Source organism: Amphiprion ocellaris, chromosome 6 (assembly GCF_022539595.1).
Source record: "Amphiprion ocellaris isolate individual 3 ecotype Okinawa chromosome 6, ASM2253959v1, whole genome shotgun sequence".
Classification (NCBI taxonomy): domain Eukaryota; kingdom Metazoa; phylum Chordata; class Actinopteri; family Pomacentridae; genus Amphiprion; species Amphiprion ocellaris.
The window spans coordinates 16,912,108-16,935,938 of record NC_072771.1 but is presented as its reverse complement, the minus strand read 5'-3'; the positions used below and the strand labels follow the sequence as shown (position 1 = coordinate 16,935,938).

Below are 23,831 nucleotides of genomic sequence, written 5' to 3'. Positions count from 1 at the left end.
ATCTGCAAAGGGCTTTAGAGGACAAACTCTTCCTGTGAACCACCCGCTGAGCCAATTACCCCCCACTGATAACTCTTTTTTTAAGGCCACAGCAGGGGTCTGAGCCAAGCATCTATGGGGCCTGTAATGCTGAGGATGCATATGTTAATGTGGTGGGGGGATATGGAACTTTCCTCTCTGACTGGAGGTAGATGTGTGTTGTTGTTGTTTTTGGCAATACTATAAATGTTATATTAAAATAAGATGACCACCCAGCGTAACTCTTCTTTTGGAAAGTGGGCGCTTCTTTATATAGCATTTAAATATAATCCACTGCCAAATGAAGACACTGATTAACGAGTTTACGAGCTGTCCCTGAAGGCGTCACCGCCAAACATCTGCCGGTGCTTCTGCGCATGCTCGCAGGGAGACATGAATAAGTCCTGCGGATGGTAGAAAGGTGAGGAATACAATAATATCTGAGCTCAGTGTCTCTACACAAACTGAGTTTAACAGCACCAGGGCTACTTTTTAACATGTACCGGCTCTAAAAGAGCGACATGGACTAATTTTGAGTCGTTAAACAACCACATTGGACCGCTAGCTTTCTTTGTTTACATACTGCTCTTTATGACTGCGCACGTTGTTGTAACTTTTTTTTTTTCTGTTGACGGAAACTTCGCAATACTGTCATCGATATTTTCCACCAGTATAGAGTTTGTCACTCGTGAACAAAGTGTTTTTCATAAATGAAATGGGATTTACCGGCAGCAGGAACGTGCTCAGGGACTGTGTTGCAGTTGGAAAATCAACCTCTTGAACCTGCAGGGGCTTGACTGTTACCGAGTTTATTGTTAAAACCCATGGAGTCTGTTGGGAAGTTTGAGTTCAACAGGAAAGACCTGATTGGTCATGGCGCCTTTGCAGTTGTGTTTAAAGGCAGACATAAAGAGGTAGGTTTTATATCTGAGACAAGCTTGAATTTGTCTACTCATTATTGACGTGTGTGAGGCTGGTTTATTTATAGACTGCTTTCCCCCCCCCTCTTCCACAAGAAACGTGACTGGGAAGTTGCTATCAAGTGTATTAACAAGAAAAACTTTGCCAAATCACAGTCTTTGCTTGGGAAAGAAATCAAAATATTAAAGGTAATTGAATTTTTTAACGTTTCCGTATATTCTGTCAATTTCCCTCAGTGTACCTTTAACTAAAATATTCTTCAAACCCCCTCTAGGAGCTCAAACATGAGAATATTGTTAGACTTCTTGACTATCAGGTGAGTATGGTTTTGTCTTGCCCTTCACCTTGCATCAGTTCTCAGTTAACTAAACACGCGTGCATCATTACAGACTATGCTGCCACATGATGCAAGTGTTGACATGTTGCTGAAACACTGAACGTCGGTTGCTCATGCGGCACAGATATGGCTGACGGATGTTGTAGTCTTTCACATGGCTGGCAGGCCTCAATACACCGACAAGGACGCTTTTAGAAAGCATTTATCATGAATACATCATCAAAAAAGAGTGAAAAGTTGATACATGACTGATCTTTAGCATCTGATGTAATAATATTTTTTTTTTAATTTCTGGGGGTGAATTACAGCCAAAACTTCAGTGTCTTTCAACTCAACAGGTCACACACAACATTAAGTATTTGGTTGAGTTCACTTGAGTTTGTGTTTGCTTCTGTGTTCTCACCTTACTGACACCTGCCAGACAGCCAGACATTGGTGAGCTGATCTCTCACTCTTTCTGACAGATGGCAAGGTGCTGCCAGTTAAACAATGGTCTGTACAGCACAGAGTGTCGTCTCGTTGTAGATACACACCAGCATGCAACCCTATCCTAATATTCTGTGTTGTCTTATTGTTTACCCATTTGTTGAATATCTATGCTGCTGTAACAACTGAATTTCCCTCTGGGGATTAATACAGTCAGTGTAAGGCCAGTGAGTTTGGCTTCCATGTACTCTGAGATTCCAGGTCAGACTGTTGTGGACATCACTGCCTTAATTTATCTGGCATTCAGACAACCTACAGCTACTGTTATCTGTTGGTCTGTATTTATGACACCATAATAGCCATAAAGTGTTTTTCTGTGGTAGCACAAGTAGTAAACATGTTTTAAGTTTCACTCGAACACACAGAACCTACCGGTTTTAACACTGCAGGAGGCAGCTTGTGTCCACATTCGTTCCTTTCCGTTCAAGTCAGGTGGGACTGACACCTTAAACGTCTCACCCTGTTACCACACTTCATATCACTTCACTGCTCTGTGACGTTTTCAAAGGAAATAAAGCTGGGTGCTGCATTAGGAAACAGTCCTGGGTGATCCGGAGGGGGGGCAGAGCTAGACATGGGCTTTGAATGGATAAAGTTTCAGGCTTCTGAGTTTGCTGTTGTCAGGATATGTGGAATCTCTAGAGGCCACTGGTGACAGGCCAAAAAGAGTCAACTCAGTCTAAGAAATTAGCTGATGTCACTTGTATGTAACCTGCTGCTGATGGATTTTAGGTATTTAAAACAAATGCATTTATGTAGTAACCCATCAAATCATTTCTCAAGTGTTTATTCTTGGCACTGTGATAATTTAGAAGCTATCTTGTTGATCATGTGCATTTCATGTGGTTTCATCAACAGGAGATGGGAGGGTGTGTGTATCTCGTCATGGAGGTGAGTTGTGTTAGAAATGCTAATGACTGCTCTGTTTTTGTGTGAAAATGCAAATCACATCCACCAATAAGACGGCTTTGTCAAAGCCTCTGTTAAGACTTGTTTTTCTTGTCTTTTAGTACTGCAATGGAGGTGACCTGGCAGAGTACCTTCACTGTAAGTTTGCTACACAGTGCAGGGCTTAAAGCTCACATCTCACTCACACAAGTTTTCTGTTTCACTTTGTTGCAAAAAGTCAACATTTACACCATGTCATGTTCAGTGCAGCGACAGAGGACCAGGGTCACAGTTTGTTACTAGTTAACATGTTTGGAGCAGCTTACAGTGGTAGTGGTGGGTCAGCATGGCTTTAAGAGGCTTTGCTCAGCTTTTGGAGTGTTTTAAAGAAGAAATAATAGGATTTTTGCAGGGCAGTGCAACCAGAGAAGCCAGGTGTAAAGTTCTACCAGGCCATTGGGTAAATGATCATTAATACTGTGGTACTTAACCCAGATGCAATTAAACCTCTCACTTCGACTTGTGATCAAGATTTTTTCCAATATTTTTCCTGTAATTTATGAGGAAACTAGCGTAAAATGGGCCGAAAAGGCCAAAAATAAATCCCAGCTTTTATATTTAATGATGCCGGTTGTGTTGCATCTTGTTGAAATGTCACCACGTTCATATTCTGAGAACTGGAAAAAAAAAGTTTATCACTAAATGAATCCCATGCCTCAAGTTTCAAAATGTTTTTTTTAAAGTATGATGACATTACTGAGAGCATCGAGTTCATTTTCCTCAGGCTAGATTCACCTCATTGTGTCAATATGTATATTTAAGACCTGATATGAATCCAATTATGCCACGATGCCTGCACTTTTTATATTGTAGAGCTTCTGATTCTGGTTAACTGTCTCCCTGCCAAGGAGACACATCCAGCTATTTGCAGCACAACACTCGGTCACATTTGGCAGGGTTCACAGAGCACCCACATGACCTCACCCATCTGTCACTCCCTTATCCCCTGTCCTCCGGTGGAAAAACACTGCAGCTAGAAATACTGGATGCACTGTGACGGGTGGGGTAAGGGGGCTAGCATGTGACACGGCCTTCACTTTAATTTTCAAATGAAGAGTCATAAACAAAATTCTCTGCAAAGTGTGACAGCAGTGACACAGTGATTAGGGTTTTCGCTTCTTCGTCTTGCATAATGTCAAGGTTTGGTGAGAATTAGAGAACAAACAAAGCAAATGTCATTTTTTAAAGAAGTATTTCGGAAGACAGTTAGTTTTTTTCTTAGAACAACCATGTATTGTAATAACTATGTCAGTTTCATACATTTTTTTTTTTTTTTTTAGATATTTATTGTAAACGCTGCAGCATTTCTGTCCGTGGTAGTGCTTCCTGTATTTGTTAATTTCTCACTTGGCACTTTTTTTAGGCTCCTCATGTAGCTACACAAGATGCAATATGATAAATACTCTCTGTACTATCATGCCAACTTCCTCCTGTATCAACCTTTGCATTTCATCACTCTGACCGACAGCTAAAGGAACGCTCAGTGAGGACACCATCCGTGTATTCCTGCAGCAGATTGCTCAGGCCATGAAGGTTCTGCAGAGCAAAGGGATTCTCCACAGAGACCTCAAACCCCAGAACATTTTACTCTGCCACACAGAGGGGCGAAGGTCCAGTTCCACCAATACCAGCATTAAGATAGGTAATGAATTAAACCAGCAGAGTGTTAAAAGATTTGAATGCACAGAATATGCTGAATGGGCTTATTTCTCGTTGTTTTGTTGATGCTGCATTATTTGGATGGGAAGTGTAGGTCTCTGTATGTCCCCTCACCTTATTCTTCTCACCCTCTAGCCGACTTTGGTTTTGCACGTCATCTCCAGACCAACACAATGGCAGCCACACTGTGCGGCTCTCCCATGTACATGGTAAGTATTAAGGTCTCTCGCTGTGTTTCTCTGTGCCAGCAAGGTGTAATGTCACAGTGTCTCTAAGCTGTAATCTGTGTTTATCTTGGCACAGGCTCCTGAGGTCATAATGTCCCAGAACTACGATGCCAAAGCTGATCTGTGGAGCATCGGCACAATCGTGTACCAATGTCTGACTGGAAAAGCACCATTTCATGTGAGTGACACTTCAGAAAGCACATCAACAAACGCCTACAGAAACCCTGACGCTGCTCTTTTTAGGTGTTTAGCGAAAGAGATTAAGCAGTTTGCTCACAAACGCTTGCTAATGTCCCTTACATAATCGCAAATGGTCATTAAATTGTTTTGCTTTAGTTCCTAGAAAGGGCAAACTAATTACTGCTGAACGTAAACATGATTCATCCCCTTCATAACATAGAGGAAGAAAATGAATCATAACATCACCATTAAAACCCTCCTGCCTGCAGGGTGACACTCTTCCTGATCTCCAGTGTTGCTGGTCGGAAAATACTGGAACAGCTTGACTGCTTATTAGTATGAGCCTTGTTTACTGATGGGGGAGCATGCGGAAATGACTGAGAGCCATTTCTCTGAACCCAGAGTAAATACTGTTTCACAATCATAGCTATTTCTTTCCACTGTTGACGTGGCTGCTCAGATGAAACTGTTGAACTCTTACGTGCAGAGATATGCCAGTGTTTTCCTCACCTTTAGTCTCTTCTTGAATTATAATTTCCCCTTTTTATTGCCCTGGATTTGCAGACAACAAAAAGACTGTTGTTTGACCTCTTGCATCTGTTGAGGTTATTTATGTAATAGGTCCTTGAATTCATTTTCTTGAGAATCAGATAGAGATTGTCCTGTATTTCTCCCCGGCAAGTCATTGAGCTTAGATAAGTACAAGGGTTAGTATGAAGTCAGATGATGTTGATGATGATGTTGTTTATTTAGCTGGCTTAGCTGGCAAGGATTCCTCTTTGCCCTTGGTGGGATCATCAAACACCCACATATTGTTTAGATTTGGATTATATGGACTTTCGCACAGTTATGCTTTTACATGTGTAATGATATAGGCAAAAAAATATTTATTTTGATGCTTGTTTAAATGGACCAAGTGCATTTATTTGCATATGTTTGTGTGACTGTGTGCATGAATATTCATTTTGAAGTGTAACTTACGCTTTTATGTGTGTGTGTTCAGGCCAGCACACCACAGGAGCTTCGTCTCTTCTATGAAAGCAACCGGACCCTGTTACCCAGGTTAGTGCACCTCCGGATGACCTCCCCAACACACATATATACTGTACACACACAATCCACAGAGGAAGATTACAGGAGGGGAGTGTAAACAGGCATTACTGGGAAATCTGTCGTCTCTGCTCTCAGTTTGCTGATGCACATCAATCTGCTGTGTGTTTGCACATAATTTTGTTTGTATGCGAGTCATGTTTGATGTGCACCGGGATGCTTTACAAAACACACACAAGCGAACAAACACAGACACATGCATGCACACGTATAATTAGCACTCAGTACATAAGTCCCATACCACCACTAAAAATAGTTTTAATGTGGAAGAAACTGATACAGACACCTGACGGGACCAATCATCCAGGACATTCTCCATCAGCCACTTTCACACAATTGATAATTGAAAATGACAAACATATAATGCTTCATCTATCATCCTGTCAGTGGTGTAATTTTCTATAAAATGTTTTGTCTTGTTATCATTAACCACAGAGGCTTTAATAAGCAGTTCTCTTGGCTATGCCACGCTGAATACTTAGAAGTTGGACTTGGAAAGTGTTCAAAGGGATTCATGGATTGTTTTCCCACAGTTTTCATGGTGCACTTTGCCAGCCTGTGTATGGCTCAGAGCCATGCTTATCTAGAGTGATAAAGCAGTATGATAAGATAGACTCTGCTTGTGTGTGGAGAAGCATAGTTTGTTGTTTTCTTCTTATTCTATATATAACCTGCTCTGAGGTGCCAGCTAGTGGCCTGTACGGCTATCATTTTCCACATGACCCACATAGCTTAACACAGACGTAAACACACACACACACATAGTCTGACTGACTCTGAGTGTCATTATCCTTGGAGGTTTTTGTACTGCAGCCATAAAATAAATTAAAAATTCACATATTTTACAGCTCATTGTATGTTTATGAAATGTAAGTGACCTCGGTATTTTAACACCACTTAGACTGGCAGGAAAATGCAAACACAGTGAACACACTGAAGCAGCCAGTTCAAAATATTAGTGTGCTCTATCAACATGTAGGCCACACGTGCACCACACTGTATAAAGCTGCAGAGATAATCCCATCAGTGCTTTTCTTCTCCTCCTGGATTGTATTGTGTATCTAAAATTATTGGCATGAACCAGTAATCTAACTTGATGATGTGATTTATATATTTAGCAGCATTATAGCTAATCAACGGTATTCTAAATTGGAAGCATTTGTGTTTTCCCAGCATCCCAAAGGAGACCTCTAGTAACCTAAGACACCTACTGCTGGGCCTGCTGCACAGAAACCACAAAGAACGGATTAGCTTTGGTAAGCCTCTGCCTTTTAGCATTCAGAAAAAATTTTCATGACTTAATTTCAAAACATTTTTCTTACATTTTATTCATTGCAATTGCAGATGAGTTCTTCCACCATCCTTTTTTGGAGACAAGCTCATCCACAAAGAAATGTAAGTTCAGTTTCTTGTATGAGTCAATGTAACCGTATATCAATAAAGGTAACTGAGATGGTAACACAAGTATGTATGTATGTGTTTCTTTGACAGGTTCACCAGCTCCCATGCTGTCCTACCCCAGTTCTGGCTCAGGTAGCTCCTCTAGCAGCTCCTCCACATCCCAGCTGGCCTCACCTCAAGTACGTACAATGTTCTCACTGGATCAGAACAGAAATCAGCTGTGAAATGTAAAAGAAACACTCAGTATGCATAGTTCAAATTGATCACTCCCATTTTTCTTACATTCTCTTAGCATTCCGATGGAGAGATGCACCGACTTCAGCCCAAGGTGCAGTCATCCCCTGTACAGGACACCCCTGGCTTCCTGCTAAAAGAGGCAGCCAATCAGGACAGTAGAAACACCCCATCTTACACAGAAGATTATGTCATGGTGCCTGCCCAGTTCCCCAGTAAGAACGTTGAGCCTCACTCTATAGATATGTGGATTTTTCTTTTTAATTGTGTAGATTCGTCTTCACATCAGCAAAAGAAGTCTGTTTCATTTTTGCTGCTTTGTAGGTGACTACACTTGTGAGCTGGAAGCTGGGTCACCCATTGAAAGCTGCATGATATACAGCGGGTGAGTAGTCGCTCCTTAAGGTGCACAATATCCTATCAATTCCTCAGTTTTTAAGAATATGATTTCAGAGTATGGGATGATTTCAAATTGTGCCTGATATATGACACTAATTTACCACAGGAATGGTTTGTTCAAAACTTAGTTAATATCAGTGTAAGAAAACATTAATAATTTGTGCAGAAAGAGCTAACGGTTGTGTTTTTTAGGAGCCCTTTAGCAGCTGAGAGAGGTCCAGGAAGGCCATCACCACCCCCTGGCCTGCTACACTCTCCCTCCAAGCCTGTTAGGTAAGAGAACGCCAGACAGGTCTATTTTTAAGCGATTTCTAAAATCAACAAAATCTGTCCTAACTGCCCATTCCTCTGTGCCTAATTACTTGACTTCCTCTTTTAACCGTGCAGCAAGCCTGCTGAAATAGTTGGCCGGAACTGCAGCCCCTCAGTGCCCATTCCCGTTCCAACTCAAGTCCAAAACTACCAGCGTATGGAGCAGAACCTGCAGTCCGTCGGGTTGAATGGCTCTACCAGGCATGTACAGCCTTGTTGCCTCTGTGCCCAGGCACCCTCAATAGCCTGCTATTATCCATTCTCCCGTTACTTTTTCTTACTTTGTCTCATGTCATCCAGGGTCACATTATGTTGTGCTGGCAGCAGCAGGGAGAGTTCCCCACATTGCGGAGGGTGTAGAGCTCCTGGTCCAGGATTTGCCTTTAACTCCACAAAGCTGGCAATGGCAGGAGGCCAACCGCAACCGTCATCGCCACGAGGTAGCCATCTCATTTGGCATTTGTATCCCTTATCTTGGGAGTGTTTAGCCCTTTTCACATTGCTGATTTTGTCAAGCTGCTAGAATGAAAGTTTTGTGTCATCCAGACATACATGGCTTATTTTGCATCTGGCATGCAAGAGCAGAAAGAAGAGAGACTTATTCTATGTTATGTTTCATTATTTGATAGTGAAATTGGCTTTCTTATTGACAGGATGAGATTCTCTTTTAACTCCTATTTGCTCACATGGTGCTTGCACACTAATTTTCGTGTACACAACTGTCATGAATCAACATTGGAAATGCATGAATAGACAGTTGGTCAGATGATTATCATTGAAAAAGGGTTAAAAGAGACTAACATATTAAGTTACAATCAGATTAAAAGGGTTTTTGTTCAGCTGAGCTGTTTTGTAGAATCTGTCTTTGTCATAGTCCTGTTGCTAAACACACACACACACGCACACACGCACGCACACACACACACACACACACTGGGTGTTAACAAAGATTTCACTATCTGACTCAGATGTACAGCACAAATATGTCATCTTAAGTGGATTCTATGAGTTGTTTTGAGATGATGCATTCTTATTTGTTTTTCTCTGTACCCATTGTCCCTCTGACTCATCTACTTTTACTTTTGACTACACCTAGAGCACATGCCAGAGCTAGTCTCATTCAGTCTTAGAACTGTAGTTATGAGAACAACAAAAAAAGCCTTTAAAACATTATGTACTGTGCTTGACAATGGTTGTAACAGCCTTTGTAATTTTCTGTTAGTGGGAATGATCCCAAAGACTTCGGAGCAAACTCTTCCATTCAGCACAAGAACCAGACGACGCACCAGCGCTCCTAATGTGCAGACTATCAGCCCTAAGGTCAGCTTCTATACATATATATTACATAAAAAACAAGTCCAGAAACGAAGATTTTGGTATGTATACTCTGCTGTGCCAGTCTATTGGTGACATTTTACATTGTTTCACAAAAAGCACAGTAATTTAAGTGGTGCAACTTTGTTTCACCTCAGGGCAAGAAATTCTAACTGAATATTTACACACTTCTAACACAGTAGAAGAGGTTTCTGAATTATCATTTCCTTTTCAGCAGCAGGTTCAACCAAGAATGCCCAATCGAACCAGGACTGTCCCAAACCTGCAATCTCTTGACATATTCCCTGCTTCTCAGACCAACATCAACAGGACACTAGCCACTAAAAAGGGCCCTTTTAAAAGGTCAGAAGAATAAAAACACAAATATATTATGAATAGAGCAATTGCTGCTATGCAATAAAATACTAACCTTTTTCAAAATGATAAGGCAGTAAAATGAAATGTGACTTTATATGTGCTAATGCTAATATTCTACATCTAATTGTGACTGTCACTCGATGTCTAAGTAACTCGGATGACTTCTGATAAATTATTAAACGCTCACACTAGTGTCTGTGTCTGTATTGAATGTTCAGGTCACTCAGCACAGGCAAGCTGTCTGACATGCTACTGAAGGCGGCCTTTGGAACTTACCTTTTTGAAGATGGAAGTGACTATGAGAAAAGTATGGATATCACAGGTACTAGTGCCAAGTATTATATGTACCACCACTCAGATGTTCTTTACTGACACCGTTTATCATTGTTCGCTTGCATTTATGTAACTGATATTGTGACAGAGTACAAAAGTGCCAATTTTAATCTATTTACTTAAATGACTGACCATGGCATTTAGGATATAGCAACCCTCTGACTTTAATCTTTTTTGTTCCTACAGCCCCACCTACTGGTTGTCATAAAGTTTTTCACTGCTCAGACAGTCCACCTCCTACAATCTTCACTATGGGTTCTCCGTCCCGTGAAAACACTCCTCCTGACACCATGCTATCAAAGACAATCTCAGGTAGTGTTCTAACTACCGTGAATATTGACTTAGTAAATAGGGTATACATTTTTAACCATTATTTTAGATTATGTTACTGGATGTTTGTGAAAAATCCCTTATTAAAGTATATTTAGGAGTAATCCAGTGAGAGTGGATTTCTAGAATGTACTGTAAGGTTTAACTCTAATTGATAAGTCAAGAGCACAACACGTATTGAGTTTTTAAGGTAAACCATTTAAACCATGGTAGGTAGCAACAAATTTTCTCACATTAATGTTTTAGTTCCCATGAGATCAGCCCATCACATGGTTGCACTTGTTAAAGGTTTATGTTTTTTTTAATGCTTAGTGTGAATTGATAACATGTTATCAGTTACTCTCATGCGTCTTCATTACACATACTTTACCTGCTGTTCAGGGTAACACTAAATTTGCCTTTTTCTCTTAAATGCAGGCTCCCCCAACTACATGAATTCAGCCTGGCTACTTAACACTCTGCAGCGTAGAAATAGCCGTAGAAACAGTGAAACTGAAGCTATGGACATGATTCCACACAGTAGTCTGATTTTTCACCCTCCAGAGCTCCCTGAAGATACACTAATGGAGGTACAGTCACACACTCATGGTGCTGAGGGATGAATCCTCCAGATTGTTTTAAAGCTACAAGAATAATGTGCATTTAAAGAAACACTTAAATTAGAGAGATTTAGATTCCACATGAATGGTGTCAATATCAACAGTATTTTATGTGTTCATTTTACAGCAGTCTCACACTGATGCTCTGAGTAACTTGCGCTTCACCTTGGCTTTTGTCCACTGTGTCATGGAACTGGCCTCTTCTAAGGACCCAGGGCTGGAAACAATCAGCAGCCCTGATATTTCTTTTCTAGAGCAGAGCTTTGTGGCTGATCAGATCAGCCTTCTGAGTAGAGAATGGAGGTGAGAAGCATGAAAGTTTTCACATTTTCTCAACCTGTACAGTAGCTCATTTTGTTTAGAAAACTTCTGGGAAATGACTTCTGTTTCTTATGTGATGTTCCAGCTATGCAGAGCAGTTAGTGTTGTACATGAAGGCTGAAGAGTTTCTGTCGTCAGCACTGCACACTGCTAAAGAAAATATTAAGCAAGGCCACCTCGTCACTTCTGCTACGGTCAAACAAGGTAAGGAAAGGGACCTCTGGTTCTGAATTTCAAGCATTCACCCTTGGTAAATTTGAAAGGTATCTGATACATGTTTGCACTTTGAAATCCTTCAAAAAGAAGAAGAGCTTTTTGGTGTATTTGGATGATGTTCATTTTGTCATTAATTATCATAGGATAACGTTATTTTTTATACCAACAAATCAAAGTAAAGATGGTTTTTACCTTAGCTGACATGTTTTGAGTGTAACTGCAGTCTTCTTCAGAGCGTCATCTGCCGTGTGCTGACGTGTCCTTTTTTTTATCGTGTAACCGGTCTGACAGATCTGTCAGAATCTGTCAGACCGGCCACACCCCCGTACAGCGCATAATGAAAAAACACAACATCAATAGAGCAGTAAAACCACATACAAAACTCCGGCAGCTATTAGTCCCTCCCAAAGACAAAACAGAACCAGACAATAAATGCAACATCATATACGAGATTCCGTGCAAATCTTGCGAGAAAACATACATTGGAGAAACAGGCAGATCATTCAGCACAAGATGAAAAGAACACCAGACAGAATTCAAAAAGGAAACAACTGGACGACTCACAAGAACACAAAAAGAAAAAGCCGAACAAGAAAACAAAAAATCAGCCATGACGGATCACTGCAAAAGAAATAATCACATCATGGACTGGGACAAGGGGAGGATTGTAACATCGGAGACCAACAAGCATAAACGATGGATCAAGGAGGCCATCGAGATCAGGAAGCGGACCAGCTGCTCCATGAACCGGGACAAGGGGCTACACCCTCTAATACCTGGGACTCCATCCTAGGGAGACCACCGGACGGCGGGGGGCGTGGCCTATCTGACAGATTCTGACAGATCTGTCAGACTGGTCACATGATAAAAAAAAGGACACGTCAGATGACGCTCTGAAGAAGACTGCAGTTGCAGTTGAAACATGTCAGCTAAGGTAAAAACCATCTTTACTATGATTTGTCGGTATAAAAAATGATGTTATCCTATAGCTTTTTGGTGTTGTTGAAAAATTGAAATCAATAAAACTGCATAGAGCAGTTTGGCTCATTCAGGTATTTCTGGTGTGGTCGCGTAACAAAAGCTGCTGCAGGAACTTAATGACCCATAGCCCTGAGCTTCCCATTATCTGAATCCTTTTAGGACTTGTAAGGCAAAGATGTTTTGCTTTTCTTTGCACATTTTTTTTTTTCAAATTTGGCTGCAAGCCTCCAGACTGATTATTTGTTGCATAACTAAAAATGCTTCACTGGTTGTGCACAACCTCAGAATGGTTACTAAGGATGCACAATATATTGTTGTCTCCCACTTAAAACCTGATTCTGAGTAAAGATCCTTGCCTCTCTCTCACATCCCCTCATATACACACACACACACACACACACACACACACACACACACACACACACACACACACACACCCAACAGACAGCAGGAGCAAAGAGGATGCTGCAGAAAATAAAACTGACTTGAGACAGTACTTGGTAATTATAAGTCAGTATGGGAGGCAGTACAAACTATTTACTAAACACTGCTTACCAGACTTCAGCTTGCAGAGAAACGATGTATTGAATGTGAGTCTATATTTATATATATTGAATATTAATAAAACATTTTTGCATATTGTATGCATTTTTTTGCAGTGATCCGGAAGCTGAATGAATTGTACAAGAACTGTGTAACATACTGTCGCTCCCTCAACAATCGACTGCAGACCTTCTTGCTTGACAAACAGAAGCTCATGGACCATTTTAATGGACTCACAGCAGAGAAGCTCATCTACAACCACACTGTGCACATGGTGAGCACATTCTACAGCGGGGGGCATTGATATTCACTCCAATTCAGATTCTATCCTGTATTTAGCGAGCATAGATCATTATCTTTCCCCTTTAAATGTGTATGTTCTGACTGCATGCAGGTCCAGTCTGCCGCTTTAGATGAGATGTTCCAATACGGCACAGCATCAGTCCAACGCTACCATAAAGCCCTCCTGCTGATGGAGGGTCTGTCCCGGAACCTCACAGAGCAAAAGGACATCGACAGCATTGATAAATGTATGTGGAAGCACTATGACACACAAAGCACAAAACAGTAGCCTAATGTGCAATATTCAGACAACATATGAATGGATTTCCCATGTGATCACTGAAAATTTCAATCTTTTCAGGTAAGCAGTGCATTGAGCGACGCCTCTCAGCTCTGCAGACTTAAAGTAGCCATCAGCTGCACCACTTGCATCGTCTTGCCTCACCTGCCTTGCCTCAGCGTAGATGAATTCTTGTAGATTGTCAACACATAAGCACTTTGATCTCTTCTAAGGGAAATGACCACTGGAGCATCTGCTCGTATTACCCTGTCTGAACTCTCTTAATAAGTGCACAGAAAAAAAAAGAAAGATTGGACAGAAAGATTGTTATGATTGCTTGAATATTTTGATCAGGTGAACTGTTCTTAGGATTTTTCTTGTTTTGTTACAGGCTGTATGTTTTGGTGTGTTTCCTTGTTTTGCACATTGAATAATCAAATGATTTAATAGCACATTTATGTGTTATACTTGAAACAAAGAGTGTTTAGTTGTTTTTTGTGTTTGAAACCTTTGTGTTATGTGTATAGCAAATGTTCACCGGCCAACCGGACTCTGGATATTTCAAATGAGATGACCAAATATTGCCAATGTGTAGCAATACGAGTAAAACTGTGCCTATTTTTGTACATTTTCCATGATTGCAGAATAGTGGATGTAAAGATATTGAAAGTATGCTTTGTTGTCATACAGAATAATTACTCTATGACTGCCAGTCTTACAGTCATACCGACTTCCCCAAGGAGTGCAATAAGTATAGTAAATTTTGACATTTGAATGAGATTTTTGTTTCACAGCAGCTGATTCAATAACACCCTCCTTCAGGTGGTGATGTATTCAATCATGAGGTACTTAAAGTAACATTTACTGCATGCCACATTGTTTATTTTTATTTGCTATTTTTGTGCTTGTTTGTTTTTCTGTTTTTTTTTTAATGTTTCAGCTTTGCTAATTTTGGTTGTAGAGTTTTACATTTAGATGGATGTAGTTGGCAACCTGTGAATGAATTTTTACACATTTTTTGTCTCCTGTGACATGGAGTTATTACAATCACATATACAATATTTTGTGAAAATATTAGTCTGAATTTTACCAATTGCCTTTTGTATGCTGTTTCAATACTGCCAGTTTTATTTGCCAGAATGAGTTGTTACATGGTGTGTGATCAAAATAAATTATATTTATTATTACACTTTCTTCAAGTTTGTCTTATTTTGCATGCTAAATCAATTTAAGTTGTCTAATTGAAGTCACAAGTTTGATCTTTTCAATAACAGTAAAATCTTTTCCTGAATTCCAAATTCCAAATAGGCTTCTGGACCTAACTGGAGCATTAAGAGGTTTCTAAGAACTAAATACATAAGTAATAGTCCTTTGGCTGAAAATGATATCGTTTTTCTACATTTACCTTCATATTAAAGTTGAGCAAATAGTCCATGGCTACGTGAATAAAGCTGACGTCATCTTTTCATACTGCTTCCTGGAGTCAGAACTACATCCGGATCAGACAGAAGGTTGCCGCGGTCGCCATGTTGCTGAATGAAATTAACCTAGCTCCAAAACATTGAATAGTAGCTAGCAATATCGATATTTTATTTTTCACAGAATATCACTTGTTACGGCATGTAACCTACCATAAATATGACTTAGGATTTGTGAAACAACTACAGAAGCCCTATTCCCTGTAAGTAACACCGTTAAAGTGATAAATGTATTTATTTATTGGCAGCTGGCCTGCTAGCAATAACAAGCTAATCACTAGCATTGGCTAGCACGCGTCCCGTATCAAGGGTCATTGTAATTGCTGATAAGACACAGGCACTGTTATTACAAATGTTACAGTTACATAATTATATTCTATCTTAGCATATCCGTTTATGTTTGACCAAATTATTTACCTATATGCATTTTTTACTGACATTTCCACGTGTTATGTTTAACTGTAATGCTACTAGCTAACGTTAGCCAACGTTACGCCCCGGAGCGAAACTGGAAGTAGACGTTAACGTCGTAACAAACGATGGGAATTTAAGCCAATACACAGAATTTACTGTCATAGTTATGTCGATTGTAAATGCTGTTCGTAAATATGATGTCGTTATGAGGGTGTAAAAACGACTAGTGTCTGGCTGAATTTTTCGACGATGAGAATCTACTGTAGTAGACAAACAGTACCAATGCAATTCAACATCACCAGCATCAGTTGCTAACGTACATCACCTTTGTTTGAAATGCATGCTGACTTTGGCTGATTATGTGGGAAACCAGATCGGCATTATCATTTTCATGTGTATCTGTCACTGGTTATAGATATTTTAGCAGCTGCTTATAAGTGCAAACAGATGTTAAAGTGAGTTACAACCGTAATATGTATTTTTTTTAAAGGTACCGTTAAAACCGCTTACTAAATAACTGTAAGGTTATTACATTATAGTTACAGATGTGATTTCCGTTGAAACGTCTTCGCTGTCAGTAGTATGTATTTTAATATGCATAATGTGCAGGTTACCAATAATGAAGTGTCCTGCTTAGCAGCGTACCTTCATATTTACAAATATCGTGGTGTAAATATGAGGTTGAACTATTTGTGTGTGTATAATACAATTGGTTACTTGTAACAATGTCATTCAAGAAGTGGATGATATGGAGAAATTCTCTGTCACATTTCATATAATTTCACATAATATTATTGTTCTATTTTCCTGATGACACAATGGAATAGACTTAGATTGTAGATAAAGTAACATGACTGTTAATCCAGTAAATAATGTACCTGTCAATTCAGAGAACAGCACAACATTTTTAACATAATCACAGTATTTACTGAAAATTCTGTATTGTCAAAAACACTGTGCATAAAGCAGCTCTTGAAGTTGCATCCCTGCAGACAGATATTTAATAAGCCAGAGAATGCAATACTTTACTAACTAACCAGTTAAAGTGACATTTAGTTATATAGCACATTTCACAGATGCAAAATCACAAAGTACTTTACAATAATAATAAAATAAAAATAAAACAAAGATAATTTTACTAGTAATAAAATTATACATATATACACACACACACACACACACACACACACACACACACACACACACACACACACACACACAAGAATTGGTCGTAAGCCAGTGAAGAAAGGATAGGACTGGGTTGATGTGGGATATCCGTTTAGAGCAGTTGCATGCATGCGTTGACTGTTTAAAGGCAGTTGAGAGAAGACTGATTTAAACTTGTTAAAAGGACATCACAGTTATCTAAACAAGACAAAATAAAAGTGTGTAAAATCATCTCAAATTCCACCTTGGATACTAATGATTTTAATTTAGCTATATTACGCAGATGGAAGAAACAGGAGTGACAGCGTCTGGTCGAGAAACATTCCTAGATTTCGGAGGTACTCCATGATTTTTGTGTCACATTAAGTTGTTAAAATCACTTATTTTTGGTCTTTATTGTGCCCTTTCCACAGTTTATTGTGTTTAGACATAGCTACAGTGTCACGCAATGCACCATGGAAGTGGATCACAGAATATGCAACGACAGCTCCAGAGATCCAAGTCTGTCAGTGGGTCAGAAGCAGATGAGCAGCAGCAGCAGCCGACCATGGCAGCTACACAGCAGCAAGCCACAGTCAACCACCCTCAGTCTCCTGTGACCACTTTTTCCTCTGCTGCCAGCCCTTCAGCCCCCCAGTCACCCAATTATCAAATAATCATGAGTCGTAGCCCAGTCACTGGACCGAACATGAACATCACTTTACAAAATGTGGGCCAGATGGTGACTGCAAATCAGCAGATAACCCTGACCCCACTTCCCATCCAAAACCCAGCATCCCCTGGCTTCCAGCATACTACACCTCAGTGGAGGTTTGAGCATGCTCCATCCTCCTACATCCAGGTCACATCTCCAGTGCCCCAGCCCATCCAACCTCAAAGTCCCACCCAGCATAGCCCAGTCCCTCTGCAAGGTGTAACAAGACCAGGAGCTCCGGCAGCAGCATTGGGTGTATGTGGACAGAGTCCAACACGATTTGTTGAAGCTGGTATGTTAGTGCGGCAAATCAGTTTAGGCAGTCCATCGGGTAGTGGCCACTTTGTTTACCAGGAGGGGACAGGACTGGCCCAGATTGCCCCAGCCTCATCTGGCCAGGTGCAGCTGGCCTCTCCAGGAACACCAGGTTCTGTAAGAGAACGTCGTCTCTCTCAGCCTCATTCACAGACTGGAGGCACCATTCACCATCTCGGACCTCAAAGTCCCGTGGCCACCGGTACTACTCTTCCAACTCTAGGCAGCCCCGGCCACATCACCACTTCCAATCTACCTCCACAAATCAGCAGTATCATTCAAGGACAGCTGGCGCGTCCTATGATATTTGAGAAGACGTCACAAGGTGTGGTTGCTGGAGTAGGAACCACAGCCACAGCCTCATTTAGTATTCCCTCCTCCATTCCACCCTCTAGCCCCTCCCTCACCAGTCCCCCCCAAGGGATCTCCAACAATCCCCTTGCTCCCACCAGCATGACTGTGGGCACTATGAAGAAGCAGGTCACCAAGAAGTTAGAGGAAATTGCTCCCTCTACACCAGAGATTGCCCAGCTGAGAAAACAGTGCTTGGAGCACCACACCAAGAAGATGGAGAGCCTGAAAGAAGTGTTCAAAGAATATCTGATTGAACTATTCTTTCTGCAGCACCTCCAAGGGAACATGATGGACTACTTAGCTTTTAAGAAGAAGCCTTGTGTTCCCTTGTATACTTACTTGAGACAGAATGACTTGGACCTTGAAGATGAAGAGGAAGAGGAAGAACAGTCTGAGGTCATTAATGATGAGGTATTACATTGTTTGGCTCTTTGTGCAAGACCAAGTAGTGATGATACATTAGGGGACTGTATGTTTATTTCATCAAGTGAATATTGTGCCTTTTTCAAATTGACTTTTTCAGGTAAAGGTTGTTACAGGAAAGGATGGCCAAGCAGTAACGCCAGTTGCCATAGCAACACAGCTTCCTCCCAACGTTTCTGCAGCTTTCTCTGCCCAGCAGCAGTTTCAGGTGATAGAGCCTTCACTTGTTTTAAGCACTTGTTACAATGAAATTAACTGTAATTTCATATTTAAATTCAACCGAGAATCAGGAAATATCTCACTAATTTCTTTAGATGTTGTTTCTGCAGGGACACCAAGGGGCTGCCTCTGGCACCATTACAAACCCTGGAGACATGGATGCCTTTAAGAGGCAACAAGCTATGGTGCAAGCAGGTAGGGCAAGGATCGTAGACTCCTGTCTCTCTTACGTTGCTTTGTTTCCTCCCCGTTTGCTTTGTTTTCTGTTTGTTTTCTTTTCTCCTTCTAATTGCTTCTGCTTTTAGATATTTGGCATCCTCTACTAGCGCTCTGTGTTGAAGTCTTAAACCGAGGAAGGAGAGGTGACCTGTAAGGTCTTCAGAAGGTCATTGCTCTGTGCCGAGTGCTTTTTTTTGCGTTATGAGGGTATTGTGTGTTTTAAATCCCAGATCAGGCTAAGAGGCCCCGGATTGACGTTGGTCGCCATGGGCTGATTTTCCAGCATCCTGGTGTAGCTCCTTTAGGATCACCTGGCGTGCCACTCCAGCAGCTTATGCCAACTGCGCAAGGTAGGAGTGCTACTACCAGGCCGTTCTGTGTTCTGTTCGATGCTGCTGGACCTATGCCCATCCTCAGACAAAGGAGATTTTAAAAACTGAATCACAACATTCATCTTCTACAAACAAACTCCAAGCAGCATCAACAAACAGATCTTCATCCATCTGCTGGATTTCTCAGCAGTCCACAGGAAGTTCAGGCTTAGCTGTACCAGCTCCAGCTCTCTTTGTCAGGATAAATGGGGAAGAAGACAATCCAAGTCTGAAGAAGAGTAGCCACTCAATGGGAAGATGCCATGTCTTATGATTTTCATTTTTTGTTTTAACTATTCGTCACCCGTTGTTATCCATCTCTTCTTTTCTGAAGTTTGTTCCTGTAAGTCGTCTTTTTTTGGACAGACTTTCTTGTGCTGATGGATTTTCAGCTAATTTGGAGGTGGATCGAAGAAAGTCGGAACCCTGTGGGAATGAATTCACTTTCCAGTGGGTTTTGCTTTTTTCCCTATTTTGTGAATCCACATGTCATGCTTCTTTTTGGTTTTCCATTGTCATTCCTTCACAAGTGTTTCCCTCTTCGATTGTTCGTCCTTGCACCATCAACAGGGATGCAAAGTCATCTTCATCAATCTTCAAGAGCGTCTTTATTTAACTCATGTTCACGTTTAGTTGATTTTGTTCCATGTTATTTCATGACATTTTGTTCTGACTTGGCTTCTTTCCCTCAGTCTAAGTAGGATGGTAATCATTTGGAGGAGTTGTGTTCACGGCACAGGTTTTTGCGTTTGTGGTGATGTGGGTGTGTCAGGGCCAGGTGTTGATGGCGTCTAGGCAAGGTGGTGTGACGTGCAGGGAGGTAAGGCAGGTGCTGCTTTAGTGTGCACAGCTCTGCTCAAGCCTGCTGTCTGCAAGACCCCATGTGTGTCCTTTTGCTCACCTCTGTGCTTTGTCGCAATGTGAGGCATCCAGATGCCTTGGTTACCGCTACAATGACATCGCTTCATGCATGCCAAACATATGGTGTTTTTGTGAGTGTCCGCTTTGTTGTTTTATTTCCCCTTTCCTCTCCCTGTCTCTTGATTTTCTGAAGTTCTATTTTCATTTTCCTTTGTAACATTTCTATTTTCTCTCTAAAACCTCTCTTATTGCATGTAGAATTTTTGATGTTTTTAACCACATTCTCTCAACATTTAAAATGCAATGTTTTGGTTTTGCATTAATCGAAGTAGTATTTTATTTGAGAGACATGTAGATTCTCATATTGATTTCATTTCTTCTGTAATCATTTTGCTGTATGAGTTTCATTAGTTTTCGCTCTGATCATCAGGAAGTAGTATACTACTGTTGATGAACACAGTACTTCTAGTTCATTGAGGAAGGTTCTGAGGAGCTGTCATAGCTGAAGCTCAAACAATCATTTAAGAATTGAAAGTACAATTGTATTAGCTACTCACTAGATTAAAAATATGTTCCTTCTGTAAAGGGGTCTCTCAAATGAATATAAAGGGAACACTACTAAACACTTAATAGAAATTGAAAACCTTTTTAGTCCAGAAAGAGAACAAAAGACATTTCTAAAAAACTTTAAATGACAAGAGTAATGACTTGCTTTTTCACAGTATTCCTTTCTATACCACCTCTTTGTCCCATACTTTGGTTACAATGTATACAGGCGGGATGCCGCCTACTCCTCAAGCAGTCCAGATTGCAGGACAGAAGCAGAACCAGCAACAGTATGACCCATCCAAAGGACCTCCAGTGCAGAATGCAGCCAGCCTGCACACTCCTCCTCCCCAGCTGCCTGGCAGGTTGCCTCAAGGTGCCCTCCCTATGGCAGGTCTGCCCATTACACTCTCACAGCAGCCTCAGTTGGTGGAGAATACAGCTCAGCCTGCTGGTCAGCTCCAGGCACAGGTGAAAGTGCAGGCAAGTGGGGCAGTCCTGGCTACAGTTAATCCCCACACACAGCTCCAGGCCCAACTGCAGCAGCAGATGCAGCCAGGTCTTCATCTCCAGTTGCAGCCGCAGCAGCAACAATCACAGACCATTCTACAGTCAGGACAAGCGGTCAGTCTATGTGAAGCCTTATAAATACAGTTTTTACGTATGTTACTAACAAAATGATTATTCCCTAAATCTTGTATTAAGAGTATCTTTTTCTCACTTCTCCATAGACTGTGGCACTTGCTCGCCCTGGTACAGAGCCAAACCAGCCAGTTCAGAGGGTTGTGACCAACTCAATATCAATTACATCCTTGTCTCCTGCTCCCCTCTCTGCTCCCAACTCTATTCCAACCCCCCATGCTGCAAGCCCTCTCCGTCCACTTGGTTCTAACCTCAACCCCAGCACCCAGTCCAAACTGACTGGAACCAATGGAATATCTGCAGTCAAATTAGGTGGCTTCTGTCAAAGTACAGCCATGCAGTCCTCACAGGAGGGTTCTCAAGATAAGCAAGTTGAGCAGGCCAAATTGGTGAGTTCCTTAAGCACACTGTTCTGTACAGATGTCTGCAAATGATTAATGGTCTACCCTGGAAGATATTCAGTGACTTAGGTGTCATAATTACATCTATTTGTTGTGTGTAAATCTTTTGTACTGGCTGCATTTTTTTCCCTTTTTCTTTATCAAAGCAAAGATGTTTCCTCATATCTTCCTCACAGCTATATGTATGACTTTTGGTATACAATAACAGATCGATTATTCCCAATGTTCTGTTGCTTTTATTCTTATATTCTGCTTTTGTGCATTGTCCTGTTTTTGTGAATTTAGTGAGGTTTTAATTTTGTGGTTAAACAATCCCTATTATTATTAAATCCCTATTTGGACCAAATGAAATAGGATTGCTATTCTTTCTATTTCCCAGGAGAGTCAAGTACACCAACGCATCTCTGAGTTAAGGAAGGAGGGTCAGTGGTCAGCCAGTAGACTCCCCAAGCTTGTGGAAGCTTCACGTCCAAAGTCCCACTGGGACTACCTCCTGGAGGAGATGCAGTGGATGGCAGCTGACTTTGCCCAAGAGAGAAGATGGAAGGAGGCTGCGGCTAAGAAGGTGTGCCAGACATAATATTTGACAGAGAAAACTATTGAATCTCAGACTGGCACAACAAAAAGAGAAGATACTCCAGAAACTGATGTTTTGTTAAAAGCTACATTATCTCTTTTGCCTATGCTACAGCTTGTTCGCACATGTGCCCGTTATCATCAAGAGCAGAAGAAAAGTGAAGAGAGATCAAAGAAAGAAAGGGAAGTTCATCTTCGTCACATTGCAAGCACAATTGCCCGAGAGGTTGAATTCTTCTGGTCAAACATTGAGCAGGTATGTATGTTCTCTCAGCAAAAGTATAAACTCAGCATGCTAATGTTCTTTCTCTCTGGCTCAGAAAAAGGGTAGAAAAGTATTTCTGTTGTAATGCTTATTAAAAAGTTCAATTTAGCTGGTGACATATTCTTGACCACTAGCTAATTTACACCCTTGTCAGGTGGGGCTTTATATGACAATGATCAGACAGCATGAGAAGTACCCAGGCACGTCTGTGACCAGTGACTATAAAAGGCCACCTTAAAATTGCAGTTTTATTCAAATGACATGATGCCGCAGATGACACGAGAAAGACGAGAATGCGCTCTTGTTATACTGGACGCTGCATGTCTGTTAGAGCCATAGCCAAGAACTTGCATGTCCACAGTTCTACCATGTGACGTTTAAGAAATTGTTTCAGACAGCAATGGATGGATGCATCTGACAACATGTCCCTCAAAATGTCTGTCATCTTCACTAAGCCCTTCAGGAAGAGTGGACTGTATCTTTTGAAATGCAAAAATAGTTGACACATTTGTTACGGACTTCGACTGTAGACACAATTATTCCCCTATATTGAAAAAAAAAAGGATGAATAAAAGCAAAAAATTACAAGCTACATTTGTATTTTTATTAATTCTATGAATGCTTGTTTGTTTATCAGTCAATTATGTCTATTATCTTACTACACTAAAATGTCATGATTCATAGATGTGTTTTTACCTATCTAAATGAGATATTTTTCTGTCAGGTTGTTGAAATTAAACTCCAGTTCGAAATTTACGAGAAGAGGCTCAAAGCACTTGGCTTACAAAAAGCCTCAGCCAAAGGTACGTCCAAATAAGTACAAAAACATCATAAATCATAAGTTTTGAGTTTTGTTTCTATTGGTTCTGATTCAGAGGTGAACTCTGCCGAGTTAGCGCACTATATTTTTTATTAACAGACTTTTTTGGTTTAAACTTACCTTATTTACATTTTAGCATCCGGTTCATCAGCAGGAGACAAAGCTGTTAAAGAGGTAGGTGCTACACTGACACTAACAAATGGCAATGAAAAAGCACATATTGCACCGTAGCTATATCTCTACATATATTTTTTTTT

At 40.8% G+C, this 23,831-nt stretch overlaps 2 protein-coding genes across 9 annotated transcripts in view; both read left to right on the top strand.

Annotated features, from left to right (window-relative positions):
• The first annotated feature begins 402 nt into the window (after positions 1-402).
• Positions 403-14,996, top strand: ulk1a (unc-51 like autophagy activating kinase 1a). 4 transcript variants are annotated; one of them, XM_023292020.3, is made up of 27 exons: positions 404-932; positions 1,035-1,127; positions 1,214-1,255; positions 2,621-2,653; positions 2,773-2,809; positions 4,179-4,352; positions 4,505-4,578; positions 4,673-4,774; positions 5,780-5,838; positions 7,060-7,142; positions 7,231-7,281; positions 7,378-7,466; positions 7,580-7,736; positions 7,846-7,906; positions 8,113-8,193; positions 8,308-8,433; positions 8,533-8,672; positions 9,455-9,552; positions 9,785-9,909; positions 10,143-10,246; positions 10,444-10,569; positions 11,005-11,156; positions 11,314-11,489; positions 11,593-11,711; positions 13,364-13,521; positions 13,642-13,777; positions 13,891-14,996. In XM_023292020.3, the coding sequence occupies exons 1-27, from the start codon at positions 843-845 to the stop codon at positions 13,932-13,934; spliced, it is 2,730 nt and encodes a 909-aa protein (XP_023147788.1). In that variant the 5' UTR covers positions 404-842; the 3' UTR covers positions 13,935-14,996. The 4 variants fall into 4 exon arrangements, with proteins under 4 accessions (XP_054867734.1, XP_023147788.1, XP_023147780.1 ...); XM_023292012.3 differs by having other exon boundaries at positions 9,782-9,909; XM_055011759.1 differs by lacking the exon at positions 10,444-10,569 and having other exon boundaries at positions 403-932; positions 9,782-9,909.
• Positions 14,997-15,309: 313 nt separating this feature from the next.
• ep400 (E1A binding protein p400) overlaps positions 15,310-23,831 on the top strand; it is a 30,877-nt gene continuing 22,355 nt past the window's right edge. For 4 of the 5 annotated variants that reach the window (XM_055011396.1, XM_055011394.1, XM_023290282.3 and 1 more), the window contains exons 1-11: positions 15,310-15,490; positions 17,282-18,642; positions 18,755-18,862; positions 18,984-19,068; positions 19,323-19,442; positions 21,100-21,494; positions 21,602-21,901; positions 22,293-22,478; positions 22,605-22,745; positions 23,479-23,557; positions 23,711-23,748. In XM_055011396.1, coding sequence (XP_054867371.1) covers positions 17,317-18,642; positions 18,755-18,862; positions 18,984-19,068; positions 19,323-19,442; positions 21,100-21,494; positions 21,602-21,901; positions 22,293-22,478; positions 22,605-22,745; positions 23,479-23,557; positions 23,711-23,748 — 2,778 coding nt within the window. In that variant the 5' untranslated portion in view covers positions 15,310-15,490; positions 17,282-17,316. The remainder of the gene's footprint in view (positions 15,491-17,281; positions 18,643-18,754; positions 18,863-18,983; positions 19,069-19,322; positions 19,443-21,099; positions 21,495-21,601; positions 21,902-22,292; positions 22,479-22,604; positions 22,746-23,478; positions 23,558-23,710; positions 23,749-23,831) is intronic. The other variant, XM_055011395.1, reaches the window with a different exon arrangement.